Source organism: Fundulus heteroclitus, chromosome 5 (genome assembly GCF_011125445.2).
Source record: "Fundulus heteroclitus isolate FHET01 chromosome 5, MU-UCD_Fhet_4.1, whole genome shotgun sequence".
NCBI classification, from domain to species: Eukaryota; Metazoa; Chordata; class Actinopteri; order Cyprinodontiformes; family Fundulidae; genus Fundulus; species Fundulus heteroclitus.
This window is the reverse complement of record NC_046365.1, coordinates 28,800,135-28,823,274: the sequence shown is the minus strand read 5'-3', so window position 1 is coordinate 28,823,274 and position 23,140 is coordinate 28,800,135. Positions and strand designations below refer to the sequence as shown.

At 37.0% G+C, this 23,140-nt stretch overlaps 1 protein-coding gene across 1 annotated transcript; it reads right to left on the bottom strand.

The window, feature by feature from the left end:
• Nucleotides 1-1,045: 1,045 nt before the first annotated feature.
• On the bottom strand, nucleotides 1,046-14,719 carry fam83fb (family with sequence similarity 83 member Fb). The gene is made up of 5 exons (XM_012849551.3): nucleotides 14,096-14,719; nucleotides 7,710-7,877; nucleotides 5,883-6,004; nucleotides 3,963-4,681; nucleotides 1,046-3,155 (listed from the first exon to the last, which is right to left on the bottom strand). The coding sequence occupies exons 1-5, from the start codon at nucleotides 14,573-14,575 to the stop codon at nucleotides 3,109-3,111; spliced, it is 1,536 nt and encodes a 511-aa protein (XP_012705005.2). The 5' UTR covers nucleotides 14,576-14,719; the 3' UTR covers nucleotides 1,046-3,108.
• Nucleotides 14,720-23,140: the final 8,421 nt, after the last annotated feature.

The following is a 23,140-nucleotide window of genomic DNA, read 5'->3' as shown; positions in this document are numbered from 1 at the left end:
GAAGCTCAAATATGGGTGTTATGAATAGAGAAGCTCCTAACGTGGCAGTTAAAACTGTGTTTACAGGTTGTTTAGAACACCCTGTAATTAAGTTTACTTAAAATGTATTAACACTTAAAGGACTTTACACATTTTACTTTACTTTTCATGAAATAATAGCTCCTCTGAACTGTTTGAAACATTTCTTCCCCAGCCGTAAAAGGCGTTGTCACAACAGATCACAAAATTGGGGTTGCTGTAAACTTTCACGAGGCAACAACTTAACCCCCCTAGCTATAATGTTTTGGAGTTGGTCAGTGTTATGCTAATTTTTTCAGTTTAAGAAAAGATGCATGCGGTGTTGCATTATAAACATGCGATGCACAGGAAATAACACATTCTCGTGCCTGCTGGCGTGTCAGTAAAATTAGCCAGTAAATTATTGTGAGAACGTCTCTTCCTGCTGCACCTCAAACTTCCTGTTTCAGTATTTCACCACAACCAGCCCCCACCCTCATCCAGCGCGACGCACAGTTCCCATCTTACAAGCGGTTCCCCTTTGAGACGCGATCATTAGGTAATTACTTAGCGGCTTATAGTGGTCAGTTTGTGTAATGCAACTCAAAACCTGTCACAGATGATTGTGAACTACTGCGTGGCACCACAAGGGAGCGCTGCACTCAAGCTGATGGCTCTTGTTCACAATTGCTTAGGATGTAATTTCCTACACTATAAAAATAGTTTATTCTCATGGTGAAGTAACATGTTAGGAAACTATATAATTAGAATTTCCTTGCAACATCTGAAGCACAAACTGGTAAAATTGCTGCTGTGTTCCAACAAACTCCATGCAAACCTGATGAGAGTTTGTTTAGTTTAATCCGTCCACTCTTCTGCCAGAAGGTGTTTTTTTTTCCAGACTCTGAGCAACTGTGTTGTCATCATCTAAGATGAATTCCAAGAACCATCAACAGCCACATTTAAACCAACAATCACTGACAAATCAAAATCTAGAATAACATAAAGAAAAAAGCAACTGTAAGGTTAATTAGTAAATGAAATAGAATGAATGGCAAATTATTTATTGAAATTTCTTTGAAATATACAAAAGTAATGCACCATAGCTATCAAACCCTTGTAAAAACCTAACAAACCAAAAAACCACAAAATGGGTAACACAAAAAACAGCATTTTTTTGTCAATATCTCTTGATTTAAGAGTGAAGGTTGTGAAGGTTTTCTTCAAAGTGTAAATAAAAAATTAATCACAAAGAACAAGAGAGGGTTTTTATCTCCTATGACTTTTTAATTCAGTGGTTTAATTTCAACTGCAAGGTGAGTGTGATTGTGTTTCTCTGCATATGTACTTTACACAGTCCTTTCTATCAACTGAGATGTGTTGCACTAGTGAAAAAGTACTGTCACTATAAAGTGAGATTAACCTGATGGTAAACAATTCTCTTATTAAGAAAAAAACAGGCGTGGTGTTAAAACTAAAAATCATAAGCTTTCTTACACAAACCCTGCAGCTTGTGTGAGTCACATGACGAGGGCTGGCTACTTCAGATAAAGGTAACTTATTCATTATTGGAGCTGTTTGGATCACAGAAATAGATGGTAGTATTTGAAAATAAATACTGTAATGGTGAGTCATACTGCTGAAAAGAAGACAATATGGGATTGTTGGTAACAGTGTGATTTCAAAATCTAAATATTTCCTTCATATAATGCATTTCTAAAAGATATTTTTATCATATTTTTGACAAGACAGCTTCAAATCTGGGCACTTAAACTTTAAATGGTAAATGGGCTGAACTTATATAGCGCTTTTCCAGTCATACTGACCACTTAAAACACTTAATACTAGAGCCACATTCACCCAATAGCACTCACTAACGTGCACACATTCATACACTGATACACAGATCGGTAGGCAATCTTCACGCTGACTTTGCGTGCTCAAGAACTTGGTTCAGTGTACATGTTTTAGTTGCAGTCTATTCATCTTGATGCCAATATCAGGAACCTTTGACGTACACAATTCATATTTTTTTATTTGGGTTTTACACTAATGTAATTTCAATCATGTGTATGTCATGTACATATTGCAGTTTGCCAGTAAATTTAACTTTGACATGTTTTTTTTTTATCTAACTTTGCTACGGCATCCATGTGGTTCAGAACTTGGAGATATGAATAGCATTTTACTGAATGTCAAATCCAGTCATATCTGTAAAGAATATGTATTTATTTTTTTCCCATGTTCATTCAGTTTTAAGATCCATCACTTATACCATGGGATTTTGAAAATGTCCACCAAAACAAATCTGTGCTAATCTGATTTAGCTGGTGATTACGTTAATAATGCATCCGATGCATTAAATGTTGATAATTGCACCATTTTCTCATGGCTGTCTCCTATCAACAAAGCCCACAAAGGCAATGCACATGTGCAGTAGTGAGACAGCATAGTGTTTAGTACAAAAGCATTACCTTTTGAGTAAAAATAAAAAGTAAAAATTACCTGATGTTATAAATACAGATATAGAAATAAATCTTCTAATCTGTACTGTTAGCAGCAATATCAACAGTGTTTAAGGTTCATTACACACCAGGACCAAAGCCTGAAAATATTCATTTGGTTCTTTTGGGGGTTGCATGCCCATTTCATTGTAAAGAATCAATATGGCTCAGTAGAAATTAAAATAAGGCATTTTAAAACATAACCACTGTAGAAATAACTGTGGTTTTATACACAGGTTAAAAAAGGGCCATTTATTGGCTGTGACATTCAAAGCATGTCATTCTACTTCATTACTCTTACTTTGTAGTTCATCCCTACATAAAAACACATAAAAACAAGCCCTAAACAAAAAACCAATAAAATAAAAAATAAAAAAATCAACCGTCTTCGATAGAAAAACCCCAAACCTACAACGTAATTATACATTAGGCACCAGACATAAAACCAGCATTTATAAATGAATACCTGAAGAACCCCACGTTGATCTGGTCTTGCTTTAAGGTGCGGGACATATCAGTGTATTAAACCAGTTTTAATAAAGTAATTTTGTAATGTGTTAAAGAACATGTAACATGTATTGTGTTTACACAGACAAACATGTTCAGTTTAGGATGTTTTACATCCTGACTTTCCACGACGACAACTCTTTACACCTGTGGAAAAAAGAAAAAAAATTATTTAAAAAAAAAAGAGCCAACCAATAACAGGTAACACTAAACACACTAAGCAAATAACCAGAATAGAGCTTTAGTTTTGCACAGTGGCAAATGACTGTTAGGTTAATTGGCCTCTCTAAATTCTCCTTAGGTGTGAGTGTGTGCGTGAATGGTTGCTTGTCCTGTCTGTCTATATATTGCTCTGCGACAGGCTGGCAACCTGTACAGGGTGTACCCCGCCTCTTGCCCATTGACAGCTGGAGATAGGCACCAGCAACCCTCGCGATCCCAACAGGGATAAGCGTGTAGGAAAATGGATGGATAATAATAATAATAATAATAATAATAATAATAATAATAATAATAATAATAACAACAACAATTATTATTATTATTATTATTATTATTATTATTATTATTATTATTATTATTATTATTATTATTATTATTATTACATGCTACATCTTATTTTACATTTTATTTGCATTCATCGGGTAATTCTCTTGCCTCTTGCCATTTCGTACCTTTGCTGTTTTGGCTATTAACTACCGAACTGTTTTTGAAAAAGAAAGATTCTAAACAGTCAAAAGGTACGATATAGTGTTGTCCACCTTGGGATATTTAATGCCAAACGTGTCAGTTAATACCTGCCAGGAGGATGCGACATACTATATTTGAAAAAATGGTTATATGACTCCTTCAATATTCTAATATTCACATGATTATTTTACGAATTTAAGCATACAGTAGTGTCCCATTACAAAAGGTATTTTTAAAGAGACATGGTTAGATTTTGTTACTTACTCTCTCTGTCTTGTGCAGTGTTGACAGTTTGCTGAGACGATGTTCTTCGGTCCAGTTTAGAGCGCTTCTTACTCCCTTTAGTTGGGGTTCCTCCAACCACCACAAAACCGTCCTCAATTTTATCATCGGGAGGAGTATCTGTCGGTGAGGGACTCACTATGTCTTTAACCGAAGTCTTACTTGAAGATTTATTTTTACGTGACTTCAAAGAAAACCATTTCTTCTTCCCCTGAGTTACTTTCTTTGTTTTCTCGTGGTTCTCACTTGGGGCCTCTGAGGGCAATGGACTAGATTGGTCTAGATTAAGACTGCTGGCCGATCGCCGTCTTCCCTCCTCTTCAGGAACATTTGCTATATCCCACTTCTGCACATCGTTTTGCAGGGACCTTGGAGGACGTGGAATATCTCCAAACACCAATGAGTATTTGGGGTTGTAGTATTTGTGGGCAGGAACCTGAATCTCAGCGTTCCTAGAATCTCCGAGGCTCACCTGGAAGCGGGATGTGGTTGCTGGCAATGGTGGGCGTTTGGGCTCCAATTTGGAGCGAACTGTGGCGGTCACACCGGAAGCAGGGGGGCTAACATGAAACTCCTTGTAGAGGTCCAGTTTCTCAGACATAGCGTATAACTCACGGAAATCTCTGTCGAACAAGTCAACCACCTGTCCTGTCATCACAGTGATCATGTTTCGGTCCATACGAGATGCAGACCAAGCGAAACTGGAACAGAGACAAGAGTGAAAACATACACTGTTCCTTACTCTATTATATTAACAGCAAAAATGTTGTCAATTTGAGAGTATTTGTACTGTACAAAGCCATAATGCCTCAACAATGTCATGTTCAAATAAATGGGATTATAGGGGACTCAATGACCCCGAGACATATTTCGCTATGGTTCATCCATATAAAATCTAACACGGGCATCTTTAATATTCTATCATTTTTTTTTGCTTTTTCACTACAATGAACACAGGTGGGACACACCAAAGTTTCTTTCTATTGAACACTTTGACAGGTAGATTTTGGATTGAACCATCCAATTTTCAACCGCAGGCCTTGATGCTCAATTCTGATTTTTTTTGCTGAAATCTGATTTTTTATTGAGGTGGCCGTTCATACTACTAACTAAATGTGACCACTATGATATTGCTGTCTGAACGGTTCAAGACTGCAAAGCGATCCGCATGCGCAGATAATAGAAGGAGACGTCGCACAGCAGCGCACTGTAGGGAAGTAGTGGTGAATGTAATGGTTTCTAGAAGTGTTCAATAAAGTTTCATCCAAAAACAAAACTCAAAAAAAAATTAAAAAAAGCGCGGATACCGCCCAGGGTCTCTCTTTCTTATTATTAGAGAGCTGCTGAGCAATGGGACCTGACAATATTAAGATCACAATATAGTAAGACTAAATATGGTAACAAAAAAGAAGCACAGCTTTTAACAATGGCCTTTTGTGGAGCGCTAGCTGCTACTACCGTGTGTGTAGTTGGACCAAGGAGAGTGACGTGAAAGACGGATACAATGCGACATGACTGTTCAGACTGCGGTCGATTTGACAATTATTAAATACGCATCCAAATTAGTACCAGATATGGAAGTGGCACGAAAACACGGATATGGGTTCAAGTTTCATCCTAACTTGTACTGGTAACATATTACAAGATCTGAATTTAGACGCATATAATATACTAAACAAAATAAAGGTGACTATGTTTAATGCTCTAATTTTGGTTTATAGGGATTGCAATACAGCAAATTTGTAGTGTGCATGCGTAAAAGCAGTATGTTGCCGTTACATCGCTTAAGTAATTCCCTCTGGGATTATTAAAGTATGTCTGATTCTGATTGTGATGTAGATAACATCTAAAAAATGTCTGCCGTTCGTTAGCTACATTTCCTCAGTTAACACACACACTTACCTGTAAGAGCCAAATGCAACTTTGTCTCCATCTACCAGCATGTATTTACTAGAAAGCGAACCAGGAAATTTGCCAAAAGACAAGCTCAAGCCAACTCCTTGGACCATTCTTGCTCGAATGTACTGCAACAAAACGGGTTACGAGACTGGTTATAAATAGAAAACCATACATTCAACAATGTGATCTTTTAAGCTATAGTTGAATACAAAAAGTTAACATTCTGAAAAAATAAACTTAATGGAGAATGGCAGTAGCGCAGGGGTAGAGGACATGACCCGCATGTTTGGAGGCCGGAACTCCTGGCCCATGGACATTGGCTGCATGTCTTCCCCCTCTTTCTTAACCCAAACAAAACTAGCAGTAAACAGCTCTGGGTCATCAGTAAGTACAATAGAAGGTATCATTCACATAAAATAGTAAAATAACATTGATTTTGAATGATACCAGTTTAGTATATTTTTCATTTGAAACATTTGAAATGAGCCAACAAATTTAAGTTAGATGGCTGCTTATACGGTTTTACAACTACTTGGAACCACCTTTCTAACCATTACTAGATTAGCTGGGGTAACTTTCTTGCTTAAAGGGTAGCATATAAAAGGGCACGACTAAATGGCAAACAACTGAGTAAATTCCTCCCATAATCTGCTGAAAAGATTTTTTTTCTTGCTTGTCTTCCATGTCTTCATTGACAAAGTTAGATTTTTCTTTGTGATATGTTTATCCATTCTTCTTAATCATTACTAATACACTTTTGTAAAATTCATATTTGTGTTAATGAAAATCTAATTGACCTTTTGTGTTTGCCTTTTTAATCAAAGTATACACCCTTTGATGCCACAAATGCTCTGATTTCTTCTGCATTTAAGAAATTCCTTTCTCAGTGATATAGCAAGTTTTTCTTGTTTTACTTATTTAAGGTTAACATAGGTATAAAAACAGTAAACAGATTTTTAACACAGCACAACCCTAGTCTATATATTGCAATGTTTTAGGTGTTTCCTTGCCTACACACACCAGCTTCTAATAAATGGGTAACTAACAGCCCTCTGCATCTAATCTAATATATGCAGGACAGTGGGTCCTGAAGACCAGGGTTGACCCCAGTTGTAGAGGGCCTTGAGATCAGCGCCTTGTGAATGAACTAAATTGAATAGATATCTGTGTAGATTTGTTGTTGATTCTGTTAAGAATCTTAATTTTACAATGTTTACCCTCAGCTCTGAAGCCTCTGATATACTGTATTTGGGACTACAGCCAGAATTAACTTATATTTCTTGCCCCCCCCTCCCCTCATTGCTCACGTTTAAATCCAGACGCCTGTCTCTTCATACCTGCCCTCCACCCCTATGCTCTCTCTCTACTAAGAGCTTCCTTTTTTGCATGCTATGACACTAGTCCTTCTTTGCATCCAATTAGCAGCATGTTGTGATCATCAAAAGTCTCACCCATGAATTTTCAGCCAAACATTGATTGTGAAGAGGTTCTGAAAATTTATGTCACCCAATTGCTTTAGAAAACTCATCCAATACTGTATTGGTAGAAACTTCTACCAAAGCTTTGGTCAGGTTTTTGAACACTGGCCTACAGCATTAGATTCGTTCTAGCCTAAATACATAGACCAATCTTCATTACCAAAAGTACATTTAAAATTTATCCAAATTGTGTTTTGCTGCAAAAATCAGTTAAGCTAGTCCCTACCAATAGAAAACTAAGTTCTCTTTCAAAATGAAGTTGGATTTCTATAAAGTGTGTGATATTAATTTAGTTTTTTTTTCTTTCCCTTGCACAGCTTAAAACCACATTTACATAAAAGTGCAGGCATACCCGAAGGTGTTGTGAGCCAATCTGAAGCCTGGAACACATGTCCAGAAAATGAGGAACAGCTTGGTCATCCAACACAATGTAAACAGGCACAGACCGACGGCAAGCTGCATCCATCAGGTCCTGCAGGATGTGGATATCTGTAAGCATGTCCATCACTATGGCAATGACCTGCAAGACAAACAAAAAGTCCAATAATCTCTGAATTTAAATGTACTTTGCTCAGCAATAATTGCAAAACGTTCAGAAAACTATGGATGGTGTGGCATTTTACCCAGTCTGTTAAAAAAAAATGAACACCCTAAATGCAGATTTCAGGGGATTCCATCTGTGCTCTGGCTAATTAAAATGCAAATCCTGACAAGCTATCAAAAAAAAAACAACAACTTCTGCTCACTGTGGCCCACATCCAGAATACCACCTTATGATAGGAGAGGCAAAATATAAAGATTTGCACAGTGGATAAAGAGATGAGGCTTCTCTAGGCTCACAAAGAAACCATGCCGCGAAGCTAATGTTTCTAAACAAAACACCCTGATACCCACTGCTATGGTGTGCTTTGATAAAGTGGTCATGGATCATAAAAAGACATTTGAAACGTTTTGTCAGGAGTCACAGAAATACACACACATCATTCTACAGCTGTGATTCAGTCGGATTTAATATTTATCCAACTAAAGCTTCCAAACAACAAAAGGATTTTAAGTCTTAAATCCACCTGTTTTGTAAAAAACAAAACAGCTTTGTTTTCCAAGTATTGTTATTAGTAAAGCTTTAGCTTTAACACAAAAAAGAATTAATAGATGTGCTTAGATACTTAAACGCGGCAATAAACATCAGATGTTAACAGATTATTTTTTCTAGTCCAAGGTAAAGCTTTAGTCTCAAATGACTTACGTAAATTAAAATTTGTACTTTAGATCAGTGATCTGCTACAGATCTACAACAACTGGGTCTTTAAGCCTTCCACAATGGATCTTAATAACTGGCTAAAAATTATAAAGAACCAGCTAATGTTTTTAAAACACAGATATAATATAAAATGTAGGTTTTTAGCAGTGTTACAGTATTTTGCATGTATTCATTTCATTTCCACAACAGAATGACACTAAAAGTACCAGTTACATACATTAGATGTTTTTGTCTTGTCATTAGAATGGAAGTCATGTGCTTCTTTTAACATATATATATATTTTTTACAAATATTAAAATCCCACAGAAGAAAAATGTCTCCATTCCCTTTATGCCAATGTTTTTTTTTGTTTTTCTTTATGTTTAAACCTAAAAATATAAGTAAAATGGTGGTTCTTTGAAAATGGCAATATTATATTCCTATAATATTATAAGATTATAGGTTGTCCTTTTTCAAAAGGTTGTGTAACATTTGCGGTGCTAAATTATACTTATTTAGCTGAACCGAGGGCAAAAATGGCTCTATGCATTGAAAATCTTGCAGACCCCTGCTCAAGATGCATGGCCTCAACTCTGCTTAAAATAAATAAATGCTGTAAGTTATGAATTCAATCAATATGCCCCAGACCTAACTTGACACATTAAACTTTTAAATCTTAAATACATTTTATCCTACAAACAAAAAAAATAAAATATTAGCTGCTATAAATCCAGTTAAGTACAGTTGTTAACCTTTTGCAACAAAAACGTCCTGCATTTAAATCCTGGTGCTTCTTTGTGGAGTTTGCATGTTCTCACAGTGCATGTGTGGGTTCTCTCCGGGCCCTCTGGCTTCCTCCCACAATCTGAAAACATGACTGTTAGATTAAACGATGTCTCTCAATCGCCCTTAGAAGGGAGCATGTACATGCATGGTTATTTGTCCTGTATTGCCCTGTGACCTGTCCAGGGTGTACAGGACCCTGCAAAAATAAGCGAGTATACAAAGTTGGGTGGATAGGGTATATTATTTACCACACAAAAAAATATAGTTATGAATTCCTGTTCAAATGTTATCAGTTTAGCTAGACAACTCACATGTAAATGTTTAAATACATATTTATTAGCCAGTACAGGGTAAGTTTGAGGTTGGCGTCTAGGCTTTGATCCTATTCCTCCATAGCTCAAGAGGTCATGGATTGATGAAAGCATCTCTGCCCCTTTGAACGTGTCTTCTGCATTTCAGGAAGTGAGGAGAGGGTCTCTGCCCTCGAAGCCCAAGGGGGGTGCTGAGGTGATGGAGGGGCTGAAAAGAAGCCCGCCGAAGCTGTCAGCAGCAGTAGCAGCAGGCAGCAGTGCATGAAATTCAAGGTTCACTGGATGTTTTGCAGCTGAAGAGGACTGTCAAAATTATTAGGGTATGTCTAATACATTAGAAGTGTGAAAAAGATGACCTGTGAATAAGAAGCACAGCTCAAGACGACTGCCTGAACTGCCTTTGCAGGTGTCGCCTCCTAAAATCCATTACCGTCATTTTTCTAAATAATTCAAGAAGCTGAAGTATTAACATTTCAGAAGTAAGATAAGTGTATTTTGTTTTGAAATGAACTGAAGTCATTTATTACAGAGCCCAGTTTTCAAGACATCCATGTAGTCACTGATGCCACAACATGAATAAATTGGGAGAATATGCTAATCTCTGCCAGAACTGCAGTCTGAAGCTCTCTTACTGTAAGGCCTTACTCAACGCTGGACTTAAAAGAACACACTTGCAACCTGTAGCCTCAAATTAACTCCTTTTACTGATATGTACTTTTAAGAAACTTAACAGAGAACCCATAATGTGCATAAAGTTATCAGATCAATTAATTGTTTGCATACACAACAAGAAATGAGAGGGGACAACATTACTTATTTACGAAGTGATCTACATTGACCAGCTTCCTTTAACGCATCCTTACATGAGAGATGTTAATTAGACTCAAGACTTGAACAGAAAGTTCAAGTCATGTCTTGAGCTATAAGCATGTGTCCAAAAGTTTTTTTTGTTTTTTTTTGCAACCTGAATGAGATTTAATCCAGAATTCTTGACACGTGATATGAATATCGTCATAGGGCTGGACGATAATTCAATAACAACATATATGGATCAATGGACGTATATCGACGAAAGAAAAAAAAGGGGTCAATAAAAGGTTCAATAGAATAGCAGTTTTCCTTCCTTTTGCATTCTAGCCATGTAGATTAATATTACAGTCATTACATCCTCTCAACCAATCACAATCAGGCCCAGGGACGTGCTGTCATCAAGCTCCGCCCTCTTGAAAGAGTTCAGCTAGCCAGCATTCTTTTGTCTTTTTTTTTTTTTAAACTTGCAGTTTTGGTGAAATGGTTGAATAAAGGGTTGAGTTTGAATTCACTGTGTTTTCCCTTTCTAAAAATAGGTCATTAAGCAACAGCATAAAATGGCTAGGGCTGCACTTGAAATATATTTTTGAATTTGTTGATAATTAGCAATATCGATCAATATGATTTCTAGTTTATCAATATTCTTTTTTTTATATCGTTCAGCCCCATGTCGTCAATAAATTATCTGCATCAAATTTTCTACATTTCTAATTGACTTAAAATAGGATTAAATCCAATGCATTACAAATGCCTTCACTGTCTGACAAAATTAGATAGCTGCACAAAAATGAAAGAGTTTGGAGAAAAAGGTGAGTTCTGATCTACACATTATTTCAAATGATGTCTATGTTAGGGATATAGGACTTAAATGTGACTCTAAACCTATGCTGTTATTTTGTTAAGGCTTGTTTTTTTATATTGTTCAAACTATTTCTCCCAACTTACCAAACAGCTGGGGGAGTTTTGATCTCTTGTCTTGACAACCTCTATGCATCATAAACATAATCAGTCTGAGTTCTCTGAATGACCTATAGCTTATGCTAAACCTGCATCTACACTGATAACCATGATATAAATACATATAGACATAGGTTATCTCACAGTACTAGCTTTCTAGTACTGTGAGTTGCTTGCCTCTCTTGCAAACTAGAGAGGCAAGCAACGAGGCGGCTTGGAATGTGTGAGTGATCTGGCGTCGCCCCTGCTGACTGCTTAACACTTGCAAAGTATTCTCCCCCCTTTGTTTGTGACAAAGGTTGACTGAGCCTTTTCCGAAGGATGCCCAAATATGTGGAGCACTCTGGTGACTAAACTGAGACATACTAACTCCCAGTGAAACATTAAATCCTTCCATAAAAGTATCAAGCAAATACAGCAATGAAACATGGTCCGACAAGCTAAGTGCAAGCTTGCATGAACATGATGGGGGATCCGTGTTGTACTGCATTCCCAAAAGTGAAGTCATGGAAAAGATTTCTACGAAACTTCCAGTGAATGTTTCTCTGTTTGGGTGAAAAGGCCTGCTGTTTCTACTCAAAGGAAAAAAAAAATGCTGAGCAGGCTGTCTAGGGTAATACATGAGGCAACAAGTTAGGGCCTGCAGCCAGTTGCCTTTATCATTTGCAGTCAAAATAACAAAATACAACCTATATAACAATATACATGTATACAATAGTAATGTGCAAGTAATTCTTTCATCTATGAGTTTGATCCTGTACTTCTTGTGGGTGTCAGTTGTCTATTATAAGCTCAAATGTATGCTGATTGGCTTAGTTTTCGGATGTTCCAACACACTTTTTTTAATGCTTCTAGGAAACATGATGTAATGTTACTGAAATATAGAAATACAATAAAAGAAGTTGTATGTAATGCCAGTCCAGACAGTCATTCTTCGATGCCTACGAACAACACTTGTTATCCTTGCTGGCTTGTTCTTACCGTTTTACCACCAGACAAAAAGGGAGGTATTAAAACTCTTGAGTCAATTATTACCTTTATATCTGAGGTAACTGGAAAACAGGCGAAGAAAGATAGTATTTGATTATTTTATTTCAAGTCACTGTCTGTAAATGAAGCAAATGGTTTTTATTGCCTCTTGGAAAGCTTGCAGTAAAATCCTCCCACTTGCAACCGGGACGTGGCAAAACCAACAACCGTAAGAATGTTAACAAGCAGGTAGCACTGATTCAAGTAAAGTGAAAGCTAAATTGTGCACCTCAAGTCACGGAAACAAAAGGTGAAATTGAGGGAAAGGGAGACCAAACACGGGGTGCAAAGTTCAAGGAAAATGTCGAGATAAGCTATGTTATAATATAAGAAACCTAAAACGGTAAATGAGGGTTTGACGTATGCTCATATACCCCTGACCCACTTTTAAAGAGGGAACCCAGAGGCAGAGAAGGCAAAAAAGGGAGCTTGTCACCGCCTTGCTGTGAGCAAGAGGAACGGATGACTCAGCTCCTGCCCGGCAACAAACCAGTAAACATCCCAACTGGCTGTTCATGTTTGAGTTCACTCTCATCTGAGTCCAAAGTTTCTTTACTGTTGGTTTCTTCGCTGCACGTCTTGCCTTTATAGCTCTACATTTTCAAAATTCAGCAAGCTAATTTACTAAATCAGTGGTAAATAATGCTGTAGTGCACATATGCTAGTGTACTCGGTTTTTATGTCTGAGTTTCAACATTGAAGTTGGATTACTGACGCTATATAACAATCACAACATTGTCTTTTGCCCCACTGACTAGTATAAAGGAAATCCTATGATTAAATCAGGTTTTAAAAAGTGATGTCATTTCCTGTAGGGACAGACATAAAATACAGACCTTTCCCATGAGTCATGTTAAAGCAACTCCCATGTTTGGACTTCATTTTTAATGATTTAGTACAAAAAGCATAATTTGCTTTATGTTTTTGCCCTTGTTCGGTTTTGCGCTTCAGTTTCCCTAAAATGTATTAGCTAAGAAACATTCTCACCTAATTTCTGCTACTGTTACATGTGCTAAAACCCTGGTTTGCCCTTGGCCCAGACTTTATCAAGGGCTTAATGAGACAAGAGGCCCATCTGCACAGATGACCATGCGTTTAGCAGTAATTTAGAAACTTTAATATCAAAATGTCTCAAACCTGTTCCTTGATATGCTTTAGTGCCATGCTCCATTCCCCCTTTATCTGTTTCAGTGTATGTCAGCAGCTGAAATACGCCGAAACAAATGGGGCACCGGATAAGGGGCCACCAGAAACAAAGAAGAAATACTTTATTTATTTATTATGTTTTACCTTTTGCGTGTGCGGATGAAAACGTTTCTAGAAATGATGCAGTGTTTATGAAAAAAAAAAAAAAAAAAAACTATGAGTGAGGCTCCAAAACCGATGTTTTGGAGCCTAGGGGGCTCCACATCATCCTGGATCTGGTCCTGTTCATTGCACATCTGTTTCTAATAAATCGGGTTCTTTCTTCCCCTACATGTATATTCTAAGTGTAAACGCCGAATCTCATTATAATGTACAGCAAACTATCAGCTTGACATAAAACACGTTGGATGTGACCTGACCTTCCTATCCTGGCCCCTGGCCCCTGACCCTCTCCTCACCTTGCTCGCCTCCTGGATGAGCCGGCGAACCACCTCCTTGATGTGAGGACCGTTGTCTTTAGGCGGGTGTGTGTGCACCGACACCCGGGTAACCCCTTTGAACATCCCCCCGCTTGGCCAGCCGATGTCCAGCGACGGCACCTCGGTGTCCGACATCTGGGGCCAGTAAGTGGAATGGGCCCCTGAGTCCGCGTCGGTTCCAGACGCTCCCTGCTCCGACCTGGAGGGAGACGTGCTGCTGCCGCTGTCATTAGAGTCATACTGTTTGAAAGTGTTCACCAGAACCTTGACTTCCCTCGCGGATAAAAAGTCTTTCGCGTTGTCTTCCTTGAGTCGCGTCTTGAAGGCGCCGTCGCCATTCTTCAGCAGCTCCTCTATGGCAGCGCGCTGCTCTTCGCTGTAGTAGAACTCCGGTTTGGACTCCGGGACTTTGGCTCCGATGCGCCCGTCCTCCATGCACTCAAGCTGGGATTCAGCCATGGCTGCGGTACGGCCCGCGCGCTTCTGGAGCACAGACTCCCCACCACTTTACAGACCGCGTCCTGCCACTAATTATCTGTGTTACCTCGCTCACAGGTAAAAAAGTAAAGCTGGGAAAGTTGTCTTACCTGACCGGGTACGTCAGAGGTGTGATCGCGTCGTATGGTGCCTTCAAGTGCAAATGGGAAAATAGAGTTATTCCACAATACATTGAATTTTGAAAATGTATGCCTTTTATTCAGAAGGCTTGACAAACTATTGTCAACTGGGAAAGATTGCTTTGATTATTATTCTAAAACAAATTCTCAGTCTTTCATATGATCGCGTCATATGGTGCCTTCATGGGAAAATGGGAAAATAGAGTTATTCCACAATACATTGAATTTAGAAAATATATGCCTTTTATTCAGAAGGCTTGACAAACTATTGTCATCTGGGAATGATTGCTTTGATTATTATTCTAAAAAAAATTCTCATTCTTTCACGTGTAGGATTAAAAGTATTAAAAAAAACAGTTATTTATCCTAGTTTAGCATTTCCTCAGTCAAATAAAAATATGGATGTCCATGTATTTAAATGACAAAAAAAACTTGATGATTAACTAGGGGGAAAAAATTAACCTTTCTGAAGACAGAAAGGTTTAATGAACCAAGGGGCCCTGAAGAGGGTCGCTGAACTCAATGTCTCAATGTTTATCTTTTCCGTTTAAAAGACATTTTACTGCAAATCCAGACCAGGCCCTGTACTAAACTAAGCGAGCAGGCGTTTTTGTGCCAAAGAAGAGAGTCAACCACATCTTTAACGTAAAGCAGTGATGGCAAACTCAAAGTTTAAGGTTGTATAAATCCTGTGTAGTAGTACAGCTGATTAGAGTGCCTTGCAAGAGTATCTCTACCCCTAGAACTTTATTATTATTATTATTATTATTATTTAAAATAATAATAATAAAATATAATAATACAACAATTACTTTCTCCACAAAAACAGTTGCACATGTTGTTTATACAGAGGTGGGTGGTAACTAGTTACATTTACTTGGGTCATTTATTGAAGAAAATGTACTTTTAGGAGTAGTTTTACTGCACTGTGTTTTTCACAGTGCAGTACTTTTTTGTGTCACACTATTACTCGAGTAATAGTGTGTTACTCGATGAGTAATAGTGTACCCCAATACTCCTACTGAAATAAAATTTCTGGCTACTCTACCTACTGTGAGTAACTTCATGAATAAAGAGCATACTTGTTTTAACCAAAAATGCACCAGAGAGACAAAAACCCAGCGTCTATGTTAAAGTGAGACTTCTTATTATTACAACAGCTTTGCTATTTTCTGTCTGGTGAGCTTACTGAGCCATCTGGAGGTCAAATGAACATACAGTAAAATGTATATATTGCCATTTGCACTGTTCTAACATAGTGAATATACATACATACAACTGCTGTAATATTTGCGTCAAGTTTAATGTTGAAAAAAAAAATTGAAAAGTGTTTCTTCTGCCTGAATTTGTTGTTTTGTAATTATGGTCCTTGTATATATTTTTTTATTTTTGTCTTTAAAATATCGGAATTTGTTCATAACCTTATATTTTTGTCTGTACAATTACATAAATTACATTTCCTAAATGTTAAATAATTAGTTGTTATTTATTTAAAGAATAAAATAAAAACAAATTAGCAGTTACGATTACTTACTTAGTACTTGAGTTGCCTCCTTACTGAATACTTTTTTACTTTTTACGTCTACTTGAGTAAAAATATGTTGAAGTAGTACTTCTCTTACGTCAGTACACATTTTGGATACTCTACCCAGCTTTGAGTTTATACAATTGGTAGATAATTGGAATCTCTCAAATTATTTCACTTCTTAAACTATTTCTTTTCTACAATGAGAGAAGAAAAACTATCCATGCTTTTCAAAACAGTACCCTTATTGTAGAGAGGCTACTTACAAAGGCCTCATTTCACTCACAAAAACCAAAAATCTTTAGGGGAAAAACTAGGATCAAGACCTTCAACCTGTTCCCACTCATGCACTGCATCTAAATTCCTCCCCCGATCTATTACATCATTAAGATGAATTACAGGGAGAAATACTTCACCTTGCCTTTTTTTCCCACAGAAAGAAGTAGGACCAATATGTTGTTAAAACATTGGCAGCTCAGAAGGTATGAGGGCAGACATCATTCAAAGTGACAATATGTCATGTGGTGCATGAAAGAAATGGAAACCCTTTGTCCCTAACAGTACACGTAGCTCTCTCTGCAGAGTACATTTGAAACAATTTACAAAGTAAGTGGCAAACCTTTGAGGCGCTAAGCTGCTGGTGAAACACACCCTAAGTCATTGCTGTGCCTAAATTATGGTCAAGCCCAAAATCATTCATGCCCTTGGCAGATTTGGGTTTAATTTGACCCACGTGTTTCTTCTGACAGGAAGTAATGTTAACATTTTGAAGTCGATCCACCAGTCCTAACTTGAATGTGATGGAGAATCGTTTAGGGAGCCAAGGATTACGATGATGGCAAGGGAGGCCTTCTAACCTCACTTGGAGCTCATCAACAACGATAAATCGTCTAAATACTGGTGGAAATGTACACAACGCTGTAAAGCAGGTTTTAAAAAGGGGAGTTAGTGCTCCAATACAGATTTTTCCACTGATTATTGAGAAAGGTACAAAAATTTGTCAAATACCATTGTTAAAATGTTAGAAATTGATATTTTGTTGCAAAATTAATATAACTATAGCGATATTTTTTTTAATCAAATCTGGCTGTTTCATTACCTGTTTAATTTCTTGATTAGAAACAAACATTTTGTTTAAATTAAAATAATCTTTAATCTAAATCTACCAGGGGGGTATGAAAAAAAGTTCTAGTTACCCAGAATTTAATGGAAATGCAAATAATTAAATAACAAACAATCAATCAACCGATCCATATAATAAAGGTCTTACAAGGATAGAACAAAATAGTTGTGTGAACTGAAAAAAAAATATTTCCAGAGCTGAACCTAGTTTATGACTTTCAGAATTAAACATTGGCAACATTTCAGTACTAACAAACCTCATAGATTATAAAGCCTACTTAAAGCAAATTTGTAGCATTATTATAGTAGTTAAGTCAATGTCATACTATATATTTATATATCTGACATACACATAAAATACTATGACACTGAACGCTAACAAATTAAAGTTTGGTATTTCACATAAATACATTTTGACTGGAATTGGACATAGAAGTATGTTGTGCTATTAAATCAAGTGCATCAAAGGTAGGCTCTCAGCTTGAGGAACGTCTTCCCCTAACAACACACAGGTGACTGTGAATGAAGTGGCAGTGACATAGGATGAAAACAAGTAATGAAGTTATGATGTGACTAAGCGGTAAAATACATCATTTACACACTGCAATCTTTGTTTTCAGTCCAAGCCTCCTTCCCATGTGAAATTGCCCTTTAACTAGACACCCTAACTTACCTTTAGCTTCATGACATTTAAAGTGATAATGTGTTAAACTTAAGTTCTCTTTTTGTCAACAATTGACAGAAATAAAAACTCAGAAATAATTAATGTGAAGGGGATCTTTTTTTTTGTATTTAAATCTGCCTCATTTAGCATGCTTTCTCATTAAACCAATCAAGTGACTAAAATAATTTTTTTTGCATACGCTTGAATAACTATTAGTGTGTTTGAAAGACTCAAGCAGAGTACTGCAGTACTGACTGTGGTTGCCACACGATGGCAGCACAGTGAAAAGTATTGACTTCTGTTTTATTAAATCCTTAACAGAAATCCATTGGTCTGCTAGATTTCCTATAGCAATACTCATCATATCGTACAGTCCATAATGTATAAACATTATTTCTGTGCTCATTTGAAATTGATTTTAATCGCTTTACCAAGGGAGAGGCCAAATTCCTGCTCTTTGTTCATAGCAGGAACATCAGCTCTCTCTCTCTCTCTCTCTCTCTCTCTCTCTCTCTCTCTCTCTCTCTCTCTCTCTCTCTCTCTCTCTCTCTCTCTCTCCTTACCTTAACCTATTACCATTACAAACCTAATCCTCACCTGAACCTAACTGACAATTTTGCACCTAACCGTACACCTAGCCCAAAATACAAGTAAGAAGAAAAACAGGTCTTTACTTTAAACCACAGTCCTGACTTTGGTGGTAAAATATGAAAAATATGTTCTGACTCAGTTGCAAGCACAAGTAAAGGTTCACAAAGTGGATCATTCTCATACTATAGCACTGACTTTTTAAGCAATATAAACGTCTCCTCAGATTTTATATCACTTTCATATTGCACAAAATCCCCTACGTATATAGTCATGTAAACAAATTTGCCCCCTCCCCCATTAAAAAATCAGATATTGGTCTATCTCATTCGGTAATTTCTCTCTTTCTTCTTCTTCTTCTTCTTTTTCCATTGACATTCTTTTTAAAGTCATTGTGCAGCATTTCAATGGCATTAAAAAATCTTGCAAGACTTTTTGTAATGTTTATTGTAATCTTGTGCACCAGATACAAAAGTAATTTTCTTCAATTCTTACTTTTTATTTAGTATATTACTTGAATTTTTCTTTTTTGTTACATTGATATTAAATATCCATTTGTTCCTTTTTTCACATGATTGTAAGTTTAAAGATTTTTCTTGGCAATACCACATGGCTTATCATATTCTTCTCAAGGTTTTAATGCTATTTTGGAATGTATATATTGTGCAAATAAATAAGAGTAGCATGTTGCAATATAAAATGCCTGATTATTAACTAGGTAAACCCAACTTAACCATGTTCTACTTACCAGTCCAAAAGATAGTAGAATGTGCTCATTACTGTCCTAAAATTTAATGATTGATAAAAAGTTCTAGCATAACAAACTTGTTGTTGATTATGAGGTTAGTGCCTTATAGAAACTTCAGACTTTTATGGTTGGATTTATGATTTTTGGGACTATATCAGCAGTTTTTTTTTGTTTTACTTACTCAGAAATGCTGACCTCTGAGTGGAAAATACAATTAGACTTTGTTTTACGTTGCTGCCCTTTTGTAAAAAAAAAAAAAAAAAGTATCTAATGTGCAAACTAACTATGACTGTTGTGTACTGCGACATAAGCATTAAAACAATATCAGTTAAGCCTTTGAGTGGCTGGAGGGGTGAGAGTGAAAGATTGCTGGCCTGCTAAAAAAATGAGAGCGCTAATTACAGAGAGAGAAAAACACAGAGACAGAAGTATATAAGAGGATTTAGAAATGCAACCAGTGGAAAAGAGAGCCAATACCGCCACCACCACCAGCTTTTTTTTTTCTTTCTGTCACTACCTCTGATATTCTCAGTCGGTCCCAGTGGTTGGTCTTGCATGAATGCTCAAATCCCTGTGTGGGGTACAGTGGGGATTTTATCCTGTGGCTAAGTTGAAAAGCAAATGTGCTTTACAACTCAATAACTGACTAAATATAACCAACTGAACACACAATCCAACAAATAAAAGCCTGTGCCAAACAATTAACTTTCTTACAATAAGGGGCCTGACAAAATGGACTCATGTATCCTTTTTGTATAGTAATGCATTCTACCTTTTTGTATAATGCCTCTCTGTAGCTGTTGCCAAGGTGACCTACAGCTGTACCTTGGCTTAATTCATTGTTATGCACCACATTATGCAGGATAAGGGGAAAAAAATTACAGGTATAACTATTCTTATAATGCATCGTTATCTGTGATTAAAAATATGTATGGCACACTGTTTACTATGTTTATTAGCCTGGGCCAATTAAATGCCCAATCCAGTTTCACCACATTGCTCATAAAGCTGTGTGGTTAGAAGGTGGAGACAACTTGTGTGTGGTTCTTTGCAAAGCTGCCATTCAACATTACTGAGCCTATTAACTTTGCAGTTTGTTTATCACCTTGTTCATGTCTCTGTGCAATGGTAACAGGAACAATTATCAGGTAGCTGACATTATGAAAAAAAAAATAACTCTAGCATGCATGAAGAAATACATAAAAAAGAGCTCAAGACTGCGAAGGCAAACATATTTCATTAGGATATATGTCTGGTGTTTTTCTTAAACTACTTCAAATTCTAACTGACTGAAAGACAGGTTTGTCATACAATGTAAATATGGTCAAATCGCAATATTTTTTAACATGTGATTTCTTGATTCTGCATTGGTCTCTGTTTTGTGGTTAATTCATTTAACTATAATAATAAATAAATCCCTTTTGCATAGTTGCTTTGAGATTTCTGAACACATCATACAGACCAATTTTAATATCAAGGATGTGTCAAAATGTCTTACTATTGAAGATTTGGTTCTTCCAAATGCTCTTTACTGTGTTTGATCATTCTGTGAGTGGTAGCCACAGGGTGGAAGATACATCCAATGGGTGTTCCTGTATGTATAATCAGTGATATATAGTTTCTTGCAAAAGTATTCAGCCCTCTTGGCTATTTACCTGATTTGTTACACTTGTGATTTAAATGTATTTTTAAATCTTATTTCATGTCATGGATCTGCACAAAGTCTAAGCTGGTGAAGTGAACAATGATATCTTGTCAATAGAGGGCGCCCGCACACTGCCCGAATCGTAATTTCAGAAAAAAAGTCACAGTAAGCATAAATTACAAAATAAAAAGTAATGATCACATCTGTTTGTTCTCTCATAAAATGTGTCTTGGTTTTGATTTTTGAGCATTGCATTCCATTTTGGATTTATTTGAAGTTATTTTGTTTATGTAGGTCATATTTTTTTAATGGTCTGGGTCGGTGGACAGATAAATGTGTTTGTATGGAAACTTCTGTCTCCTATATGAGTTCATGATGGTCTCTTACTTAAAAATTCTCTCCAACGTGTCGCTCTCTACATCCATGGCCAATCAGCACTTCCTGTGTCGTTCTTCATCCAATCAGACTCGTTCATGATATGTGTCAATCAAAGTCACACCCCTAACCCGCATGGGCCTGAATGTCACTCAAACATATGGAAGAGTCAGACAGCAAGACAGAACAATGTGGTGAGAAAAAAAAACAGTTGGTAATTTTTTTTAACTAAATAATAATTTTATGATAGTTTTGCTGGAGGAAAAAAAAAACTGATAAAATAATTTAGACTGGACTGACCATACTTAAAAATAAATCCATTGACTTTCATTTGCCTGCTGCAGGATTTTTTTTTTTTTTTTTTTTTGCTTTATTATAATTTATGCAGGGAATATTTCATGTTATATGGACATTAAAACAAGAAGGTAGAAGAGGAAAAAAAAAGAAAAAAGGTGAAAGGAAGAGGACAGGAAAGGGAGAGAACAATACAACATCCTCAGTCTGCTTCTTCACCTGCAAAGAGAGATGACAAAAAGAACAGCATAACCAGCTGATAAAGTATTAAAGATACAATCAACCAAAGCCTTGATACCGTCACTGAAGAACATACACAATTATTCAATATGACATGTATAAAGTGACAGCTGAAGATAATAATAGGGGTTTTCTGTATGGAAGTGATTCTGTAAGCACCTGAATCCAAGCACCTTTAGGTGTTTGTGATAGTGCACTTGTGTATGAAAGGTTTATCCATGAGAAAAATGCTCAGTGGCAGTTGTGAAGAGCCTAAGACCTGCCCCCCCCCCCCAGAGCAACGAGGAAGACACCAGGGGAATCAAAACCCCAGATGCCACAAGGGATCCCCACAGCAAAGTTGCCCAAGAGAGACAGTCCCAAGGAAACCCGCCAACAGCCACAATGCTGATGGATTTTTAAATAAAGTTTATACCCAACCTCCAGTGTGCCCTCCCTTCCAGCAATTTTCTTTCCACAATTCTTTTTGGCATACATCCGCCCCCTTTGCTTGGAAACCTCTAAAAAGTTCTGGTGCAACTAATTACCTTCAAGAGTCACATAATTAGTGAAATTAAGTCCACCTGAGTGCAATTTAAGTGTCACATGATCTGTCAGTATAAAGACCCCTTTTCTGAAAAAGGCTCCACAGGCTGCAACAACAATAAGCAATGGGAACAACACCATGACGACCAAAGAGCTTTCCAAACAAGTCAGGGTCAAAGTTTCAAAATCTTTGATGTTTCCCCAGAGCACCATCAAATTCATCATCTTCAAATGGAAAGCATGGTACCACATGGCACCACAACATATCTGCCAAGAAAGGGCTGCCCACCAAAACTCACGGCCTCAGCGAGGAGGGCATTAGCACAGAGACCATAGGTAACCCTGAAGGAGCTGCAGAGCTTCACAGCTGAAACTGGAGGATCTCTCCATCAGACCACAATAGGCTGTATACTCCATAGAGCTGTGCCTGTATTCACACACATTATCAGAGTCCTCTAAGAGAGCTTCTATTTTAGCATAAAGTTTAGAGGCAAATCAGGTAGCTTCTGAGAGCGACTCCGGGTAAGGAAATTACATAAATTACTTTCTTAGTGAGGAGTTGTGGTTAACCCCATTGCTAGGTGTGGCGTTGATTTTTAAGAGCTGGGATTAGTTGATAGTACAAGAGAAAAAAAAAAACGAAACAAAAACAAATGCACTCCTAGTGATCAAAGGAGAGAA

Bases quoted from the DNA above. Each gene is read 5' to 3' on its own strand.
- fam83fb (XM_012849551.3), bottom strand. From the start codon at position 14,575: ATGGCTGAATCCCAGCTTGAGTGCATGGAGGACGGGCGCATCGGAGCC. The intron at 6,005-7,709 runs GTATGCCTGCAC...GTTTTGTTGCAG, and splicing joins TTGGCTCACAACACCTTCGG to TACATTCGAGCAAGAATGGT. The intron at 4,682-5,882 runs GTAAGTGTGTGT...TCTCTGTTCCAG, and splicing joins GTTGCATTTGGCTCTTACAG to TTTCGCTTGGTCTGCATCTC.